General features: G+C 31.8%; 1 protein-coding gene across 2 annotated transcripts in view; it reads right to left on the bottom strand.

Moving 5' to 3' along the window:
• The window catches only part of Dync2h1 (dynein cytoplasmic 2 heavy chain 1), a 337,531-nt gene that overhangs the window by 7,695 nt on the left and 306,477 nt on the right, over positions 1-23,359 (bottom strand). For both annotated transcript variants that reach the window (XM_076843827.2, XM_076843826.2), the window contains 3 exons: positions 15,658-15,767; positions 14,460-14,541; positions 2,153-2,269 (listed from right to left, as the gene is read on the bottom strand). In XM_076843827.2, coding sequence (XP_076699942.2) covers positions 2,153-2,269; positions 14,460-14,541; positions 15,658-15,767 — 309 coding nt within the window. The remainder of the gene's footprint in view (positions 1-2,152; positions 2,270-14,459; positions 14,542-15,657; positions 15,768-23,359) is intronic.

Below are 23,359 nucleotides of genomic sequence, written 5' to 3' on the forward strand. Positions count from 1 at the left end.
GGCACTATATAAAATAAGTATTGTCATACTTTTAAAATGTTTAAAAATATTTGCAATAGAATAAATTAAGACTTACCATGTGTGAGACACTGTACTTTATATACATAGGAACTTTATATACATAGGAACTTATATATAATAGGAACTTATTTAATCCTCAACATGGTCTTCTTGAATTATCAGTATCCACATTTTCAAAAGAAAAAATTGATTCAGTGGGGTTATTTTGCCTAACCCACCTAGTTCATAATTTTGGGAACTGGCACAGGAATTAAGTTCTGCTTGACACCAAAATATTTTGCTCAGGAACAATTAGCAATAAATATGTCCCATATCCTCCTTAGTTGAGAGTCTGAAAGCCATAGGCTGTGTGCAAAGAAGGGGTCTCTACAGTGGTAAAGGAAGGGAGTGGAGAGGAAAGTGGGGAAGAATCAATAAATCCTTTCACGAAATGCCATGAAAAAATTCATATTACCGGGCTGGGGATGTGGCTCAAGCGGTAGCGCGCTCGCCTGGCATGCGTGCGGCCCGGGGTTCGATCCTCAGCACCACATACAAAGATGTTGTGTCCGCCAAATACTAAAAAATAAATATTAAAAAAATTCTCTCTCTCTCCCCCTCTCTCTCACTCTCTCTTTAAAAAAAAAATTTCATATTACCTGCTCTTCATAGATTACTCAATTCATTTTACCTTTTTTTTTTACATGAAATAGCTATTTTTCATATTTTTAGTTTTTCATTATAACACTGATTCTTTTAAAGGATGAAAAATATAACTGCGTAGATATGAAACCTGAAGTAAAATGTTACAAAGGTATCAACTCCTAGGTCTTGTAGAGTCACAGGGCTTTTTATACAACCCAGTAATAGGCTGGTTTTGGCTTCCTGCTTTGCCTTTACTTTATGGTCAATTATGTGGGTATTGCTCCAGGTCATTTTCTACTATGTTTATTCTAGTCACTCTTCATGCTCTATTTTTATTGTTGGGGTTTCTCTTCAGTGAACCAGTTAACACTTGTCTAATTTGTTTATGACCTCATCAAAGTCATTATGTGAATTTTATTTGGCAAAGAGTAAGTATTTCACATAATTGTATTCATTAGAATTCACCTACGTCATACACAACTTTACGTGATGTAGTTTAAACCCTTGACAAATTCCAACCTTAACTTTTGCATATAACTTTCCATTTGGTAAACACATCTAAGATTTTTAAAAAACGTATAATCTTTAATTTATCAACTTTTTGGTAGGAATTTCTCATTAGGAATTAATAGAAAGATTGAAAAAAATTCTTTCAACCTCTTTTCATCTGATAGTTAATTTCATATTATGTAAAATAAATATGAGATGGGAAAAAATAGGAGGTCATACAATAATGTATGCTCTTTTAGGTCAGAGGATTCTATTCTGGCTCTTGAGTATGATGACTAAATTATTACTACAGGTATAGTTTTTTTTTTCAAAAAATACTCAGATATTTTTGATTCTTGAGACCTATAATAGAAAAGTCGATGCATTATTCCACAATGAGAAAATTAATATTTCATATAGTGAGCAATACATGAAATAGTTTTATTACTATTTAGGTACAGGATTATAGTTTGTTCACATATGTTCATACTTGGATTCTTCATCTACAACTATATTCTATTTTAAAGGCATGCTTGCATCCTGATACCATTGTTGAAAATTCTTCCAATAACTGAAGGTTTTATTTTCCATCTACCTATCAGCAATATAAGGTCATGGTGTGATAGTACCAGGTGTGTATTAACACATTGATTTGGTCACTTTTGGTGTGCCCAACTGCAGTAAGTTCTCTAACCTTCATGGGCACACATTTATTCATTTGAAAATGGGCACAGTATCTGCCTTGCACAATTGATTTGAAGAGTATATAAAGTACATGAAACACTTAACACATATGATATGTTCCTTTTATGATCATTTCTTGAGAACATAAAAGGAATATATTGTTCTTTCCAAACCTAACTGGTGCACATTCTGTGCATCTTTTATAAAGGATAAAATGTTTTGACTACAAATTTGTTCAAATGCAAGTAAGATTAGAAATAAAATAGAAGTCCACAGCTGATAATCTTATTGAAAAGATAATGAAATAAAAAATTATTCCTTTAAAAATTATTACCTGTGGAATCCAGCCCATAAAACAAGGGAGAACTGATGATACACTGGGAGAATCATGCTGGTTTTCAGAAAGCCGATTTCCATCAAAACTGCATCCTTCCAGTAATAAGCCATTGATCTGCCATGGAAATGTACAAGTCATTAAAATATATATTAAATCCTGAAATGTCAGGAGTTAAGATATTATACCATAAGAACAAAGATAACACTTTCCATTGTGACTATGTATTCTAAATACCATGAAAACAGATCATGGCATTTTATTGGAGAATAAAAAACATAAGATCTGGGGAAGTGTTCACTGTGATTTTTAGACTGAATTCTCATTTTTAGCAAATAATTTAGGAAAACACACAAATGTCATCAGTTATGTAACCCAGGTGCCCTGGCATTAGATTTAATAGAAATATAATGGAAAAAGTAAAAAAAGTCATTATTTCTCCAAGAAGGGGAAAGAAATGCATTAATTAGAGAGCAAACATGTGTTTCCTGCTTGGAATTATAGCATCATCTTTTACAGAGTAGAACAAAGTTCAACAATTTAAGTGAAAAAAAAAACTAACATGTTTTATAGAGTGAAGGAATAAAAAAAAAATTAATATCTCACTCTAAAGTAACTTTGGTAACAACTGAAGAAATTCTGAAAATGAAAATATAGTTCCCTAGGTAATATTAATTTCATATCTCTTAGTGCTCATTATTTTAATTTTTCTACTGTTAACCTACACTAATGGCAATGTATTTTTGCTTTCATAGCTCTTCCAACATTTTGCTTTCATGCCAATCTATATTCCCATAGTTTATACTTGGTACAAAATATAAGCAATCTTATAAATATTATATAGTACCTTCAGGTTTTAACATATGCTAGCTGATCTTCAACTTATGATGAATTAAATCATAACCTTTTGACCTTACATTCAGAAGAAACCATATCTTGAATTTTGATTTTTCTTAAGCGTGGCAATATGTGTATTAAGAGACCCTCTGAAACTGAAACTCCCAGTCAGCCCACAGGATCACAATAATAAATAACTGATATGCTACAGTACTGTGTTGCTGCACTATTTAGTTCAGTAGATTAGGCATTTTAAATGTCTTTAACAATATTTTCAACTTGTAATGGGGTTTTATTGGAACATAACCCCATCACAAATTGAGAAGCATCTGTAAATGAAAGAACTCTGTAGTTCAAGGTCAAAGGAACATAGTTGGAAGAGTTAGGATCATTTTTGGCCATATTGAACTTAGGAAATGGTTTGGGTACTAGGATGTTCTAGGAGACTGTGTCTTAATAGTTTTAAATAACCATTTCATTAGTTTTATAGTAAGGTTGTCTTGAAAAAGCAACTTTTTTAAAGAGCTGGAGTTAAAAATCAGAATTATGTAATATTTAAGTTCAATATTCTATTATACCACTGATATAATACACAGACAATATAAAAGTTTATGAAATATTTTGGCCTTAAAAAATGCAAGTTAAAGTTTAAAGAATTCTTCTAATCTCCTGGTAAGGTAATTCTTCTAAGACCTCTCCTAGAAATTTCACCAAGTTTTAAATTTCAATAGTCAGTATAAAAATTTGCTAAGCTACAACTTGATTATGTCATATACATATACTGAGATAAACTCATAAATTTCCTCTTCTGATTTGAGGAGAAACACTATTCCCTAGGATTTCATATCATAATTGGTAGTACTGAGGATCGTAGTTGCCTAATTAAACACTGGGGAGATATGTTTGGCTCATTCTCAGTAACTTTCCACATGCCACCAATTATCAAGTCCTGCCACTTCCAAGAATTACTTTCTGAATCTGTCCTTTTCTTTCCACACCCTCTATAACTGCCCCACTCTGGAAGCTATTTGTTTTGGCCCTAATTACTGAATGGTTTACTAACTTCTTTGACTTTACTCTTAACTTCAGTCTACCTTTCATTACAGTTAAATAAATCTTTAAAAAATTATTTTTAAATTAAAATTTGAATTAGTATATAAAACAAATTGTACATATTAATGGAGTAACAGGTGATATTTCACTACATATATACATTGTGTAGTGTTTAAATCAGGTTAAACTTATTTATCTCAAACATTTATCATTTCTTTATGGTAAAAACATTTCAAAATCTAGCTTTTTGAATTATAGTAGGTTATTGTTTGTCTATAGTTACCCTACTGTGTGATAATACAACAGAACGCCTATTTAGTTGTAATACAACATTCACTGATCAACCTTCCCCCATTCCTCCCTCCCACTTATTCTCCCCAGACTCTGGTAACTACCACTTCTTTGAGATCAATTTGTTTAGACTCCATATTGAGAGAGATGATGCAAAAACTGTCTTTCTGTGACTGGTTTCCTTCACTTAACATAATGATCTCCATTTCCATCTATGTTGTCACAAATGGCAGGATTAGTGTTCCATTGTCTATATGTACCATATTTTCTTTATCCATTGATTGATGGATACTTAGGTTGCTTTCATTTTTTGCCTATTGGAAATAGTGTTGTAAATTAAACATGGGTGTGTTTTGTTTTCACATATAAATTTCATTTCCTTTGGCTATATACCTAGTAGTGGGATTGCTGTATCAATCTATTTCTAATATTTTGTAGAACCATGACTGTACTAATTTATATTTCCACCAATAAATGTTCATGCACTCCTTTCTCCATATCCTTGCCAGCACTTATTATCTTTAATATTTTACATAATGGTCATTCTTACTAGGTAAGGTAATACCTCATTGTGGTTTTGATTCTCATTTCTCTGATGATTAGTGATGTTGAGCATTTTTAAATAAATCAATTGGCTGTTTGTACGTCTTTTGTGGAGAAAATTTTATCTTTATTTATTTATTTTGCTATAGAGTTTTTGGAGTTCCTTATGTATTCTAGATATCAAGGACTTGTCTGGTGTGTAATTTGCAAATGTTTTCTACCATTCTTTAGGTTGTCTTTTCACTCTGTTAATTGTTTCCTTGGCTGTGCAGAAGCTTTTCCATTTAATGTAATCTCATTTATCTATTTTTGCCTTAATTTCCTGTGCTTTAACCAAAATCTATTTTCCATTATGTTTTCTTCTAGTTCTTTCATTGTTTCAGGTCTTACGTTTAATTCTTTAATCCATTTTGTAACTGGTGATAGACTGGAATCTAGTTTCATTCTTTCACTTTTGAATACCTAATTTTCCCAGCACCACTTATTGAAATGATTATCCTTTTCCCAACGTATTTTCTTAGTATCTTTGTTGAAAACTAGTTGGTTACACTTGAGTTTACTTATGCATTCTTCATTCTGTTCCATTAGATTATGGTTTTATGATAATACCATGCTATTTTGTAGTATATTTTTAAGTCAGGTGGTATAATGCCTTGTGCTTTGTTCTTTTTGCTCAAGATATGTGTGTGTGTGTGTGTGTGTGTGTGTGTGCACGCGCGCACGCGCGCGCATGTGTGTGAGATTCCATATATATAGAAAATCTGGTAAATATAGGATTCAATGTAATGCCTATAAAAATTCTATGCCTAAGTCATTTTGGGTAGTATGGACATTTTAACAATATTCTTCTAATCCATGAATATGAGATGTTTTCCCATTTTTTTTTATTCAATGTTTTATAATTTTCATTAAAGAGATCTTTCACCTCTTTGGCTAAATTTATTCCTAGTTATTTTTTTATAGATAGCACAAATGGGATTATTTTCTTCTATTTCATAAAGCAAAGCTATGATTTTCACATGCTGATTTGTATCCTGAAAATTTGCTGGATTCATTTATTTTAATTTTTTTGATAAAGTTTTGGGCGTTCTCTCTAGAAGATCATGTCATCTATAAAGAGACAATTTGGATCCTTCTTCCAATTTGGAAGCTGTTTGGATTTCTTTGTCTTCCTGATTGCTCTGTATAACCTTTAAAATCATTTCATGTGTTATAAAACTCAATTTACTAGTATTTTTGTGAGGAATTCTTTTGCATCAGTTCATCCAAAAATATTGCTCCCCTCCCCCTTTTAGTGTGTTCTCCTCTGCTTTTAGTATCAGGGTAATATTGGTCTCATAGAATGTGTTTAGAAGAATGTTTTCTTTTTCCATTGTTTGGAGTAACTTGAGAATTGGTACTAGTTTTCAAAATATTCAGCGGCAAAGCCTTTTGGTCCTGGGCTTTTATATGGGAAGTTTTTTATTACTAATTTAAGTTTTTATTACCTGTTATTGCTCTGTTCAGGCTTCTTATTTCTTCATGATTCAATCTTGATGTATTCTGTGTGGTAAATCAATCTTTAAAAAAAAATCTGATCATGCATTCTTTGCATTTTAAAATCCTTTGGTACCTCTTTCTCCCGTCCTTAGGGTAATTTTGAAAAATAACTTAAACCTTGACACCACCTAACTTTCTAGTGTCAGTTTTCCTCTTCTCTACAGTGTACTCTAATCCTTCTTGGATTCAACTGGGGTCTTGAATGCACATGATCTGTCACCTCTACACTTCCACATATATTCCTTCTGCTCTGAATACTTCTTTATTTTTTTTTGTTCCTTTTAGTTATACATGACAGTAAAATGTACTATATATACATGGAGTCACACTAGTCGTGTATTCAAATATGAGCATAGGAAAGTTATGTCCAATTCATTTTACTGTCTTTCCTATTCCAATCCTCCCTCTTTTCCCTTCACTTTCCTTTGTCTAATATAATGAATTTCTATTATTCCCCCTCCCCCTTTATTGTGAGTTAGCACCCACATATCAGAGAATATTTGGTCTTTGTTTTTTTGGTGGGGGACTGGCTTATTTCAGTTAGCATAATATTCTCCAGTTCCATCCAGTTAGCAGCATTTATTTATTTATTCAGTTAGCTTTATGGCTCAGTTAGTATTTCATTGTGTATAAATGCTACATTTTCTTTATCCATTCATCTATTGAAGGGCACCTAGGTTGGTTCCATAGCTTAACTATTGGGAATTGAACTGCTATAAACATCGATATGGCTGTGTCACTAAAGTATGCTATTTTTAAGTCCTTTGGGTATACGCCAAGGAGTGGGAAAACTGGGTCAAATGCTCGTTTCCATTCCAAGTTTTCTGAAGAATATCCATACTGCTTTCCAGAGTGGCTGCATCAAACTGCAGTTCTACCAGCACTATATGAGTGAACATTTTTCTGCACATCCTTGCCAACATTTATTGTTATTCTTGATAATTGCCATTCTGACTGGAGTAGGATGAAATTTCAGTGTAACTTTAATTTGCATTTCTCTAATTGCAAGAGATGCTGAACATTTTTCATGTATTTGTTGACCTATTTCTTCTTCTGTGAAGTGTCTGTTCAGTTCCTTTGCCCATTTATTGATTAGGTTATTATTATTAATTTTTTTGGTGTTAAGTTTTCTGAGTTCTTTATAAACTTGGAGATTAATGCTTTACCTGAGGTGCAAGTAGCAAAGATTTCTTCACATTCTGTAGGGCTATCTGTTAATATTCTTGATTGTTTCCTTTGCTGTGAAAAAGCTTTTTAGTTTGATATCATCCCATTTATCAATTCTTGATTTTACTTCTTGCCCTTTAGGAGTGTTGTTGAGGAATTTGTGAACACTTCTTTCTTATCAACATTTCCTGGCTTCTTCTACAGATATCATTTCAAACATTACTTCCTTAGAGAATATGTATTTTTGATTCCTATACACTGAGATATGTTCCCATGTTGATGTTATTTCTCCATTATTATAGTTATGATAGCTAATTATAATTACCTATTTAGTATGATAATTTTTAATATCAGTCTTTTCCAATAGGCTTCCCCAATAGAAAATAAGCTTAAGGAATGTCTTTTTATCACCATCTATTTCTGATGCATAGCTCACAGTGTATTCTAAAATATGTATATTTGTTGAATGAATAACTGAAGGAATGAATGAGGTACAAAAAATATTACTATAATTCCCGTAACAGAATGGTCTATTCTAACTTTACCAATTGATGAAAGACAAATTGAAACTATCTTCACAGTGTAAGTTATAGTTTAACATTACATTTTGAGTTTACTGTGTCTCAATACATATCCATTGAATAAAAACATTATAAAAATTGCTCCATTTTTAAGAACACTTCTGTATTCCAATATTGACTTTTATATTCTTTAAAAATAAACCTAAAATTAAAGCTTTATTTTACTTAAAAAACATAAATCTACCAAATTTTTAGACATTTGTGAAATTTAAAGATATTTGTGTTTTTAAAAATGAAAGCATAAGAATGTCAAGAGACAATACTTCATTATATAACTTGGAGAAGTAAATTATATAACTTGAAGGAAGGTAAAATTAAAATAAAAAATATTTATTAAGTAATATACAATTTTAAATAGATTGTTCTAAAAACAGGTTTTCTATGTGAGTATGTTTATCTAAATACTAAGTCTTGTGACTGAGTTAAATTTCTACATTTATTATAAGTATCAACAATTAAACAAAATTGTTAACCTGTTAAAAAAAGTAGGTGATATTTTAATGCTAGCACACACCAAGACTTATTCATACTTCAATACATGATAAAAGTGAGAAAATATGACTTCACTGATACCTGCAGATTTGAAACCAGTGACAAACAGTAAAAGGTCATGATTTTTAAATGAGAAAAAAAGATAATGTAATTTCTAATACAATTCAATCAGGAAAAATAAAAATGACTGCAATAATTTAGCTAGTTTATATCTTTAAAATGTCAATGTATCACATATTTTAAGCAACCTATCCAGCTTTTCCCATATAACTATTGAAGCTTCTCCTTAGGGTCTATGGAACTGTCAATTTTTCAAAATAAACATTTTATGATATCTTTATTGCCATATAATTCTTATGATACAAAACTTTTTAAAATATTAAATGGGTTCTAGTATACATCATTGTTCTCAGTTTTAGAACACTTTCATTACCCCAAAAGAAACTTCATACCCTAAAGTTCTCACCCCAGTAACTTCTTTCCTCCTACCCTTGGCAACCACTAGCCTACTTTCTGTCCATATACATTTCTCTATTCTGAGCATTTTATGTAAATGAAATCATATACCAGGTGGTCTTATTATGATTTTTGTATATTGATTTTGTAACCTGCTACTTTTCCAAATTTGTTCGTTAACTCTAGCAGTCTTTTGATGGAGATTTTTTTATCTTCTAGGTATAGGATAGTATCTGTAAACAGTGATAATTAGACTTCTTCCTTTCCTATCTTACCCCTATTATTTTCTTCTCTTGCTTAATCACTCTGGCTAGAATTTTTAGCACTATATTAAATAGAAGTGTTAAGAATAGACATCCTTGTCTTGTCCAAGATTTTAAAGGAAATGCTTTCAGATTTTCTTCATATACTATGAGGTAGGCTTTGGATTGTTCATAAAGAGACTTTAAGATGTTGAGGCAAGTTCCCTTTATCCTTAGTTTCTTCAGTGTTTTTATCATGAATGGGTGCTGAATTTTGTTGAAGGCCTTTTCTGCATCTATCAAGATTACTAAGTGTCCTTGTTTATGTGATGAATTACATTTATTGATTTGCATATATTAAATGATTCATTCATCCCTGGAATGAAACCAACTTGGTCATGGTGTATAATCTTAATATGTTGTTGAGCATGATTTGCTAATATTTCATTATGCATTTTTGTAAGTAGGTTCATTAGGGATATTGGTCTATAGTTTTCTTTCCTTGTTGAATCCTTATCTGGTTTTGGTACGAGTATGATACTGGCTTTGTAGAAATAATTTGGAAGTGTCCCATTATTCCTTTCTATTTCATGAAATAATTTGAGGAGTAGTGGCATTAGTTCTTCTTTAAAGATCTGGTAGAATTCAGCTAGAATCCATATGGTCCTGGGCTTTTCTTTGTTGTAATGATATTCAAGCAGTATTAAAAAGCCTTCCACATTATTGGTTTGTTTAAGTTTCTAAGTTCTTTGATTCAGTTTTGGCAGTTTTCAAAATTAGTCCCCAATGAGCTGGATTTCTGAGAAGTCTGTTAATAGTTTGGCTAAGGGCTTATTTTTCTTGTTTATCTTTTTAAAGAACCAACTCTTTGTTTCATCAATCCTTTGTATTTTTTTTTTTTTATTCTCAAGTTGATTGCTTTCAGCTCTAATTATTTCCTTCCTTTTACAGTTTTGGAATTGGTTTGTTCTTTTTCAAGGGCCTTGAGATGCAACATTTGGTTGTTTGAGATCTTTCTGGATTTTTTTTATACTTATTTTTTGGTGTAGATGGACACCAAATAATAACAAATTATTATTATTATTTTTTAATGTGGTGATGAGGATCAAACCTGAATCCCACTTGTGCCAGGCAAGCACTCTACCACTGAGTCACAATCCAAACCCTGAGATCTTTCTTATGTAGGCACTTTCATAGCTATAAATTTCTCTTAGAACTGCCTTCATTATGTCCCACAGGTTCTGGAATGTTGTATCACTATTCTTATTTGAATCTAAGAACTTTTAAATTGCACCCTGATTTCTTCTATTACTCATTTATCATTCAAAAGAATACTGTTCAATCTCCATGTTTTCCTATAGCGTCTATAGGATTTTGTCATGTTGATTTATAATTTCATGCCATTATGATTTGATAAGATGCAAGGAATTTTATACACATACACACACGTTTTTGTATTTGCTAAGAGTTGCTTTGTGGCCTACAATTTGGCCTATTTAGGAGAAAGTTCCATGAGCTGCTGAGAAGAAAGCATATTCAGTTGTTGAGAGATAAAATGTTCTATAGATATCCATTAGGCCAACTTGATTTATAATATTTTTCAAGTCCAAAGAGTCTTTAATGAGTTTATGTATAGACTACGTATCTAATGATGTGACGTGATGGTGTGATGAAATCATCCAGTATTATTGTACTAGGGTTTATCTAAAGCTTCAACTTGAGTAGTGTGTCTTTTATGTAATTAGCGGCACCCACGTTTGGGGCATAAGTATATATTGGTTTATCTTCTTGTTGGATTGTTCCCTTTTCTTTGTCTGATCATTTTGGTGTGAAATCTGCTTTACCAGATATGAGAGCAACTCCTCCTGCTTGTTTTCAGGCTCTATTCCCATGGTATATCAATTTCTATCCTTTCACTTTCAGCCTGTGGTTGTCTTTGCCTGTAAGGTACATCTCTTACAAACAACATAGTTAGTTGGTTCTTATTTTTTTTCTTTTTATTAGTTCTGCCAGCCTACTTCTTTTAATTAGAGAGTTGAAACCATTTACACTGTTTTATTATAGAGATGTATATTAATTCCTGCCATTTTGATTTATTTATTGTGTTTAATTTGATCCTATTTCTCATTCAGCTTTAACTACTCTTCAAATGAGATTTGTCCTTTTGTGAACTCTGAGGTTTATTTATTTCTTTTTTACTTGCAGTATTTCTTTAAGAAACTTCTCTAGTGCCAGTTTAGTACTTATGAATTCTTTTAGTTTCTGCTTGTCTTGGTTTTTTAATTTCATCTTCAATTTTGAATGTTATTAGTTGTACCCATGTTTGGGGCATAAATATTTATTGCTTTATCTTCTTAGATTGTTACCTTTGTTTTGTCTGATCAATTTTGATGTGAAATCTGCTTTGCCAGGTATGAGAGCAGTTTTGGTTAGATATTGCAGTTTTGGTTGACAGTTATTTTCTTTCAGGACTTGGAACACATTGTTCCAAACACTCCTGGCTTGCAGAGTTTGTGCTGAGAAATCAGAAGTGATTATGATTGGCTCAACTCTAAATGTAATCTGATGTTTTTCTCTTAAGGCTTTAAAAATTTCATCCTTGTTTTGTATGTTGGGCATTTTAAATTATAATGTGTCATGGAGAGGTTCTGTTTGGATCTTGTCTTTTTGGGTTCTGCATGATTCTTATATCTGGATGTCCATCTCATTCTGAAGGCTTAAGAGTTTATCCATGGGGCTGAGGATGTGGCTCAAGCGGTAGTGCGCTTGCCTGGCATGCGTGCGGCCCGGGTTCGATCCTCAGCACCACATACAAACAAAGATGTTGTGCCCACCAATAACTAAAAAATAAATATTAAAATTCTCTCTCTCTCTCTCTCTCTCTCTCTCTCTCTCTCTCTCTCTCTCCTCTCTCACTCTCTCTTAAAAAAAGAGTTTATCCATTCCATTAGCCCACATCTCACAGCTCTCCTCAATTCCAATGCTTCATAAATTTGTCTCTTCATGTTGTCCCAGAGTTCTTGTATATTCTGATCATTGTTACTTATTTTCTTTAATACTCTCTAAATTTTCAAAGCTGGCCACTTTGTCTTCTGACTCTAATATTCTGACTTCATGATCTGTTCTATTAAAGAGATGTTCAACCAAACATTGTATTTGATTTATGGTGTCTTTAATTTCCAAGATTTCAAAATTTCTATCTCATTATTGAATTTCTCATTCATAATCTGTGGTGACTTCCTTAATTCATTCAGTTGTTTTCCCATGTTCTTTGGGAATTCATTGATATTTTTATTATGATTCTTCTGAAATCCTTATCTGATATTTCTTCAATATTTTGAAGGTCATATTGCTGGTGAATTATTGCCTTTAGGGGGTGGTGTGTTAGCTTGCTTTTTCATATTTCTTGTATTCATGTGTTGGGTTTTATGCATCTGTTGGGATTTCTCTTCCACTCTTATGTGTGGATCATTTTGGGGCCCCATCTTCACTTGCCAAAGTGTCCTAGAGAGATCTGGATTGAGATCCCCCCTCATAGGTATAGTATTGATAGCTTTTGTATTATTTTTCTGTTTTTTTTTTTTTTTCTAGAGCAATTGAAGTCCATAGGTTGCACCTGGGGACCCATCCCTAGCTGTTTCTACTTGGGGCCTGGTCATTAGTTAGGGTTTTTGACCTTCCTTTGTATTAAAGTATAGCTGAAGACTGACTGTCATTAATTTGTGTGGGGGGCAAGGCATGCCATCTTTTGGTTGAGTTCAGTTCAGCACCAGAGTTTCTACCCTGTGGATTTGTAGTGCCCTTGTAGGGTTCCCAGCACCTCACAAAATAGGGGAAAACAAATGAGCAAAAACCAATACAAACAAAATACAGCATTATGCTAGATACTTGAGTTCTATTATAACATCTACAATGTTAATTGCCACAAAAAATAGAAATGGTAGGGTTAGCAATTGCCAACAGCAAAAACAATAAGTAAACATGTGTTTATATCTGGCATTAAATCACACAACAGGTGTCAACTATGGAATGCACAGCAGTAATAATTGCAACAGCATTAATGGTGGGGGCAGGCATTATATAAACCAATTAGTGCTAAATGATGGTACGAATATAGTTAATAGAAAAGAAAATGTGATAGAAAGGTAGAAAAGAGTTTACAATTTCAAAAAGTGAATAGACTGAAGAAGAGATGTAGGAAGTGAAGGTTACAAGGGAAGAGGAGAAAAAATAGAAATAACAAAGAGAGAGTGGAAGATAGAACAGAATTTGGATTTAGCAGAAGAAAAGAGAAATCAACAAATAAAAAACAATATAAAACAAAATCGTAGTATACTAATAAGAAACCCTAACCCTTAAAAGACAAGGCAAGGAAAAAAATAACTATAATTAAATTTTTTTAATGAGACAAAAAGAAAAAAATATATACACAAAGAAAAAAAGAAATATATATAAATATATAAAAATATACACACACAAAATTATAGAATTGTTTCTACTAAGTTGGTCAAAATAGTCAATGAGAATAGATGGTCATTGCCTATGTCCAATTGTCTTTTTTTCCATTTCTTCTTGAGCTATGTACTGAACACAAGAGCAAGAGCTGAGGGCTCCTTTTTGTGTGTTGCTCACCAAACTGCCAGTTATAGTGGCCCAAGATTTTAAGCTAGTTCAAATAATTCAATTCTCAGTTTCTCTTCTCCCAAGTATGAGTAGGATGAGATGGGAAGTACTGTCAGCTGGAGTTTTGTCTGCAAAGACCAGATGGAAACCTTCCCATGGTGGGGCCACTACAGAGTAAAGTTAGGAATGTTTAAAGTAGACTCTAGATACAAACACAATTAACCTTTTCACGAGTCAGTTCTTTAAGGTAATTTTCCTTTTCTCAAATTATGTGGTTATGATTTAGATGTATATTTTCAATCACATACAAGTGGATTTTTTTTTGTATTTTGTATTATAAGCTATTTCATGTTAAATTGTAATTTTGATTATTTTACATAGGTAACACAATCAAACTTTGCTGATATTATAACTATAAAAATAGATGGCTTTGAGATAGAAATTTCATAATCTCATCTCAAACAAAAGAGCTAAAATTAGTACCTTAATTTGCAGCTTTGCTTCTTGAAGTCGACCTTTCCATGAAGCTACAAATTTAAGGCTATCCACAGAATGACCCATTGCCCTACAAAAGTAAAGCATCAAAAGTCACAATTAGGGCTGGGGATATAGCTTAGTTGGTAGAGTGCTTGACTCTCATGCACAAGGCCCTGGGTTCAATCCCCAGAACCACACACACACACACAAAGTCACAATTATTAGGGGAATTGGGGTGTAGTACAGTGTTTAGCATGCATGAGTCCCTAGGTTCAATCACTAGAACCAACTCCTGTATTTAGCATGTATGAGCCCTTAGGTTCAATCACTAGAACCAACTCCTGTTCCCAAATCCTCAGGAATTAATAAGAGAAGATAGTCTTATTATTTTAAACTGATATATTTATAACGTTCAAATTAAGATCTATTATGCACAATATCTTAGATTTTACACCATGTTTTAAAATTTAACTGTTTATATATCAGTCTTTCTTTAGGGTTATGAATTCCTTAAGTACATGGCATTTCATTTTACACCCTCCATTTGAACTATGGCCTAAAATACGTGTTCAATAAACATTTATTAGCAAAATTAAAATATTGATATTTATAGATCTTGAGACGGTATAAACTGAAATCTGAGTAATTAAGCAAATAAATTTATTAAATATATTTTGGGTACTGTCTATTTTTGGTACTGTTTCATCTGGTATAGAAATGAACTTGATCTTCACTATAATGTCCTTTTTTCCACCATTAAGCCCAGTCAGTGCTGTTCAGTAGAATTTTCTATAAAGATAAAATGTTTTCATGCAGTCCAAAATGGTAGCAAGTTAGTTATCAAGCACTTTGAACATAGTCTTATCTTTAACTTTTTAAAATTTCCATGTGACATGTGAAATGTAAAATGTAAATAGCTTCATATTGGACAAATATGAAGGACAAAAAAATTTATAGATAAATGACTAAATTTTTAAATTTCATCTTTTCAATTCTAATAAATACATAATTAAAAGCATTAGTTTTTTTAAACTTAACAAGTTAACTGTTTTTTTAAAAAAATAAAGTATTAGGGAATAACAAATATCTGGGTTTCAACAATAAATTCATTTCTCAATAATCAAGGCAATGTGATTAGAAGTGACTAAAGCAAAATCTAATTACCCTCAGAAACAAATAGGTAAAGCATTTTAGTTTAAATTACCTTGCAGTTTCTTGGCGAAGAGCATTAAGAAATGTGTCTGGATGGAAGAGTTCTGATAGATCGAGTGTGTCAGAAAGAAGAATCTGTTTTTCAGCTTTATCCACCCAGTTCTAGAGGAGAAGGGTGGAAATAAATATATAAATATACACATATGCTCTTAAAAATCAGTTAAAGAATTATGCATAAATCATTTTCAATGAGACAGCCATGTAGTTTCCAAATGCTCTGAAATAGTGTGCAGAAAAAAACTAGGATTTTAATATTGTAAGCCTAACATAGTAATTTGATATAATATCTGTCCTTGTAAAGCCTTTTGCTAGTAAAAATCTCAAAATATCTCTAAATGTGAAAATTAATTTTATATGTAGCAGTATATATTTACATATGTGAAATTATATGTATTTCAGTTTGGACCACGACTTCTACTGATGACTCATTTCTGAGTAGGCTTAGGAGATACTGAGCATTCAGGTCTAGTAAGAGTCCTCAGGATCTTCATGTCTTGACATTACAAACTGAATTAGGGTTGCAGTTCCAGATCTAGATTTGATAATAAATTTGTCACCTTTTCAATCAAGCATTAAAGTGGAGGGTAATGTAATTCTTTTTCAACAGGTATTTTAAAGTAGTCTCTTCTACTTACCTGCCATTTTATAAAACATTCTACACTGTATCTGCAATGGTACACATCAGCATAAAGTATGTTTGACAAATATTTTTTAAATTATAACTTGGAACAAACGACAAAAACATTATAGTATTCTACAATATTTACATGCTTTTCATGTATTAACGAATTTTATGCTTACCACAAACCTGTATGTTAGTAAACCCTCTTTACAACGGAAGAATTAAGAGGCATAGTGAGGTTAAAGGTCTTGTCCAAGGTTTGTCAGTAGGTGTTGGAGCCAGGAAATAAATTAGTGATTAAGTGATTTGTGTCTTGACATTATTTCCTGCAGGTCCTAAGGTGCCTTAATGGAAAGCATACTGCCTTCTGAATCAGTCTATTATTTTGGCTGGTCTACAGAGATAGTACTATAATAATTTCAGCTATTAAAAAAATTCAAAATCTCATTTACCAAATAATTCATTTTGCATGATTTATAAGCCATCTAGAAAAAACTCTTTATTCCTGTTTTAGAAAGGATGTGTCTGTAGCTTATTCTCAACCTAAGAATTTACATCTCTCAGCTAGGATCAAAACAGAAGAAATTAAAATCTGTAATACTGTTCTGTTTTCATTAATATCTTAAAGCACTTGACAAATACTCAAATCCTGTAGCAAACATGTTCCTATGTCCTTCTTGCCAATGGATAACATTATTGATTTCTTCATGTAGAAAAGATCTTAAATTGAGATCTCCTTAACAAAGTATCATTCTTTCTCTCAGATGTTATCTTTTACATTTCACAAAATATTTTTAATTATAAAAGTTTAAATTATATACATTTTTATTCCCTATCACATAATTTTCATTAGTTAAACATAGCCAACAAATTATGCTTACGTAACCCTATTATATTATTTTAAAACCAAAATATTTCCAATTATCCCTTCATTAAATTAATGCCTTAAAATTTATTTTGAATCCAAATAACCTTAAAAGAGTTGTTGCCAGAAATGTATGTACATATTTTCAAACTAATTAAAAATAAGAGTGTGGATGATAATCAGATTTTCACTTCATTGAAGTTTGGATTAATAACATTAATCAAAGAGGGCAAATGTCTTTCTTTTGTAAAAATATTAATCTGTAAAAATAACTGGTTAGTCCATTAAGCTTAAAGGTAGATTAACAAAAAGGTATTATTTGATAAGATAGATTTAACAAAGATTCTTTTAGTGTATGTCATAGCTTTGAATAGCAAACTTCATGGTGAAGAAATATTTTATATTTAAAACTACACTTATAGCCAGGCGCTGCACGTGTTCTTATAATGCTGTGAACTCAGGAAGCTGAGATGGGAATAATGCAAGTTCCAGATCACTTTGGTGGCCCTGCAATGGAGTGGGACCCTGTGGCAAAATAACAGAGTTCAATGGTAAAGCGCCCTGGGTTCAATCCCTAATACCAAACAACAACAAAACCTCTAAATTCATACTTATAAGATTGAAAATAAAGTAGCAGCATTGTTTTTTAATAAGAAATATGCATGCACAAACTGGGCTTGCAACAAAGTGTAGGCATATTAGCTGGAAAATTTATTTAGTAAATTATTTCTCTTTTCTCCTTTTATTCAGTGATCCTTTTCTTAGATGTAATTTAAATAAGAAATTATTGTAAATGACATGTTTATTTACAAGTATTTTAATATCAAGATATCAGAAGAATAAATGCAATAGAAACTAAGTGGATTAAATGATGGTATATTAATACAACAAAAAATTCCACAGCCAATAAAAACTGGTATTTAGAGAATATTTAATGACATAGAAAACTGTTCCTAATCTAATATGTTTATCAGGATGCTAAATGTATACATTGTAAGAACCTCCTATGTAAAAGCATTATTTGAATACTTGTTCCTAATCTAATATGTTTATCAGAATGCTAAATGTATACATAGTAAGAACCTCCTATGTAAAAGCATTATTTGAATACCTTGAAAATATTGGAAGATATTTTTTCAGCAAGTCTGACTTATACCCTATTAATGATTATCTTTAATTCACACACAAATAGCAATGATATAGTTTAAAATGCAATGCATTAAAATAAACAAGTGATTTTATTTTGTTTAAGGTACTATGTTCCTTGGAAAAAGTGTTTAATGCAAACAAGTAATTTGAATAATATTTCTTCTCAATGTGCCATCTTTTATACTAATCTTTTCTTTCAAATTATTTAGTGTAAGTTTGGAGATTTAAGAATCTGAGAACAAATTCATGTAGACACTAAGCTATAAGCTATCCAGAATAAAATTAAGTATAATTAGTCATTGTTTTGATTGGAGTAAACAAAACATTTAAAGTTATTAGCATGTTAATAGCCTGAATATAACACTGTTCTCAAATCTTTGGATGATAGATGTAAAACACTGTAGTTCAGCAGCAAAGCATATAACCAAGAATTATTCTGGAATTAAAACCTCAGAAGATAACTAAGATATTTCTTGCTAAAGTTTTTTGTACCAACTTCAAGGGCTAGATATTGCCAGATATTTTAGTCAAAATTTATCCTAAACCCATATATATATATATATTTATTTACAAGTATTTTAATATCAATATGTACATTAAATTGTACATTAAATTGCTAGTTAACCACAGGATAAAACAGGAGTTTATTTCAGTGGGTTTTGAGAATAAGATGTAAGATCTGGAATTCAAGATAAACATAAGTTGGGCTGGCTTCCTGGGGGTATAGTCATTTTTAACTATGTAATCCTTAAAACATAATTTCTGGCTCCATGTACTCAATATTAAGGTTACTTTGCCTACTAATTTTTAGAGAACTGCTTCACTAACATGTGAACACATGACTGTAAACATTCATTGATGTTCTGTAATCACACTGACTTTAATTATTTATTGCATCTCTTGAATTTTAATGTGTTGTGTTATTCATTCAGTAATTTTCTATTTTGGTGTCTTGTTTGAATCATGGGTATATTTAATTTCCAGATTGTTGAATTTTCATAGATTTTTGTTATTGATTTCCTTTATTTTATTTTTTTGGCGGGGGTATCAGAGATGGAACTCAGGGGCACTCAATCACTGAGCCATATCCCAGCCCTATTTTGTATTTTATTTAGAGATGGGACCTCACTAAGTTGCTTAGCGCCTTGCTTTTGCTAAGGCTAGCTTTGAACTCAAAATCCTCCTGTCTCAGTCTTCCAAGTTACTGCAATTACAGGCATGCACCATCATGCCTGGTTTTGTTATTGGTTTCAAATTTCATTTCTATAATGGATAGAGAACTTACTTTGTGAGGTTTAAATCTTATTAGATTCACTGAGACTCATTCTGTGGCTTAGTATATGACCTACCTTTATAAATGTTCTGTGTGCATTTGAAAATAATGTATATGCTAATGGTATTGTATAATATTCTATATATATCAATTAGGTAAACAGTTTGTTCGAGTCTTTTAAATCCTTTCTGATTTTCTATCTTAATTATTGAGAAGGGTGTATGAAAATATCTAAGTTTAAGTCTAGATTGTGTCTCCTTGCAGTTCTATCAGTTGTTTGCATCATGTATTTTGAAAATGTTATTAGATGTGTAAAAGTGTAGTATTGTAAAATAACCTTTATCATCTCTGGTTATATTCTTTGCTGCAAAACCTATTTTGACTGATAATATAGCAAGCCAGTTTTCTTTTGGTTAGTATTAATAGAATGTATCTTTTTTCATCCTTTTACTTTTAACCTATTAGTCTTTATACTTAAAATGCAACACGCTGATGCCATCATAGTTGGTCTTGTTTTTGACCACACTGACAATCTTTGGCTCTAATTTGTGAGTTAAATATATAGCTAAACTTGTAAAAATGCTACTTTAATGAGTTATTGGTTATTTTTATTGAGTGGAAAGATAAGCTTATAAACTGCTATTTTTTTTTTTTTACAGGAAAACATTTCAGGGTTTTACACTGAGCAAAATAGAATTCAAAGAGCAAAATTACAGCTTCAATTTGGTTTTTGATGGAACTTAAAATATTTTTTTGAATGAAGGAACAAAGATCAGAGAATTGAATTGATTTCTTACCCCAAACATATCATTTATATTATTGGTAAGATTATACTTTTAAATTAAACAATGTTATAGACCTGTATAATAAAAATCACCAGGAATAATTTCTATATATAATAATTACCACATCTATGGGAAATATTTGAATATAAAATTCAGTATATGACATGGTATGAATAAAGCTTTTGGCTTATTCACTATATGGCTGAATGTAAGGCAATTTTGATTCTTTAAACAATGGATTGATGGCAGACAGGGTCCGATAGACAAACCAGTACTTCATTTTTGAGCCTCCAGGTATAGTTAGGTAGAATGATACATGCATTTAAAATAATGAAATTTGAAGCAGACATTTTGAAGACCAAAGGCAACTACATATATAAATCTTAATAATTACCCTTCCATGCCAAGCCCTGTATATAGTTTCAAATTACCAAGAGTGACTCCATCTCACAGAAGCCAAGGCCTTACAACAGCACACAAAGCCTACACTGTCTCCCCCTGCACTAATTCCAAACCCTTCTCCATGCCACAATATCTACCTTAACCCCTGATTTCTCTGACCACCTTTTCTTCAGTCACCATGATCTCCTTTTCTCAAAAACTCTTCTGCCTCAGCGTGCTTCACTTGCTATTCCCTCTACCTGAAACTTCACTACCACATACCTAACTGCATGGCTATGACCTTACCTTCTTCAGGTCTCTATTCAAATATCATTATGTTAGAAATGTCTTCCCTAATGTTACCAGTTTAATGTAACTAACTTTTTATACTTTGCCTTTATATCTAGAGTACCACATGCACTAGGAATTAAGAAAGAAAGGAAAAAAAAATTCTCAGGACTTCACTATGTTGATTTTATGAGGAGTTTTCAAAGTAAAACTTCAAAGAAATCAAAGGGTCCTTTTAACAATTTTCATACTTTTAGGAAATTAATTTTAACCAAATTGGTTCTTGGGAGGGGCTTTAATATTATGGACTTATAAAGAAATTTTGATGTTTCAGGCATTTCTCATCTTCATCAGATTAAAGAAGAATGCTGAAATCTCTCACTGCTCTACCATGACCTCTCCCACTGTGGATGGTTCTTTTGAAGATTGAATATGATTTTGTAACCATTTACATTTCTCTTCTAAGGTACAGAAATCATATTTTGACAAGTGACCTTGTTTTAATGGTATTTTAACTTTTACTTCTAATCATTCTGTTGAATGTGAATATATGTATTGGCAGTAGATTGGGGGCCACAGAAAAATGGAACAATATTTTCCTGTGGGATATTTTTTAGTGAGAGTTTTAAATTAAATAGCAAATTTTCCCATAGACTAATTTATGAATGGAAAATGATTTTGGTAAATGATATTATGGGAACATATACCAACAGTCATTCACTCCAGAGGAAAGCACTATAATTACAATATAGTAAGCTCCCTTTTTCACTTACTATTATCCTTAAAATTAATATCCTAATTTTTCTATAGAATGTTGTTTTTTTCTGATTTAACCACTTGTGATAGTAAGCATACAACTTGCTTCCATGCAAATGGAAAAGAAAAATACTTCTGAAGTATTTTGAAATTCCAAAAATGACCTGCTATGTGTTAATCATCCTTTAAAATTTATATGTTTCTTATATCTTAAAAAAACAAGATTTCTACTCTGTTAAATTAGGGAATTGCATATTATGCAAAAAAAAAAATTCTATTATTTTGAGTTCCACCTCAGTTTTTATTGGGATATCCAAAATAAAAATATTTGATAAAAATGTAAAAAAAACACTGGGTGTGGTAATGTATGACTGAAATCCCAGGAGCTTGGGAGACTGAGGCAGGAGGATCACCAGTTCAAAGCCAGCCTCAGCAAAAGTAAGGCACTAAGCAACTCAGTGAGACCCTGCCTCTAAATAAAATACAAAATAGGGCTGGGATGTAGCTCAGTGGTTGAGTGCTCCCGAGTTCAATCCCAGGTACCAAAAAAAGTGGGGGGCTAGGGATGTGGCTCTGTGGTTAAAAGAACCCCTGGGTGGTTCAATCGGCAGTGTGATATATATATTAAAAAAGTAAAATACAAACACACAAAAATAAAAACAAAACCAGAAAACCTTACCCAAATTGATATGTACCAGAAACGAAACATCAGTAATTAACCTAGGTGCTCGTGAAATAAAAAGCATTTCTTACTGCTTAAAACAAACAAACAAATAAACACTTAACTACTGTAATTCTTTAATTTTAGGTTTGGCCATATAGTCCAGTAAAAAAAGATTCTGGGAAAAAGTAAATTCCCTTATGAATTTGGTTAACAGCAAGACATATAACTGGAAAACTTCTAACTGCATAAATTGCAGTCAACTATCCTAATTTTAAAAATCTTAATCATTTTTTTGATGGGGGTTCTGTGATGAACCACCATGCTACATAGCTGACTGAAAAAAACAAAGTGTACAAAGGATCTGAAGGAGACTAGCCTTCAGAGCTGTCTCTGATGGACTAATATCTGCTAGCTTGTTTAACTTTATTAACTTATAGAACATGCTCTTGTCTATATGAGAACAGAATATAACGTAACTGAAAAAAAAAGCCTAACTCTTACCCTACTCTTAATATACTCACCTACTAGAATACTAAGTTCATTCAAACATGATTTTTTTAAAAAACCAAACTATAAGGCTCAAAGTTCAGCACAAAGTAGTACTATAGAGGAAAGGTACTAGAGATTGAACCCAGTAGTGCTGTACCACTAAGCTACATCCCCAGTTCTTTTTTATTTTGAGAGGGGGTCTCTAACTTGCCAAAGCTAGCTTTGAACTTGAGATCCTCCTGCTTCAGTCTCTGGAGTAGCTGGGATTATAGGGCTGTTCTACTCCACCCCGCTATAAGTACTTTCTTCAATAGACCTTTGCAATGTTTTTCTACCACATTGTAGAGAAAAATGTGGAAGAATAATATTTCATGATTTAGATTTTTTTTTTTTTAACTGATGGTCTCTCCTGACCTTTCCAA

The sequence above is a fragment of the Callospermophilus lateralis genome, chromosome 2 (assembly GCF_048772815.1).
Source record: "Callospermophilus lateralis isolate mCalLat2 chromosome 2, mCalLat2.hap1, whole genome shotgun sequence".
Classification (NCBI taxonomy): Eukaryota; Metazoa; Chordata; class Mammalia; order Rodentia; family Sciuridae; genus Callospermophilus; species Callospermophilus lateralis.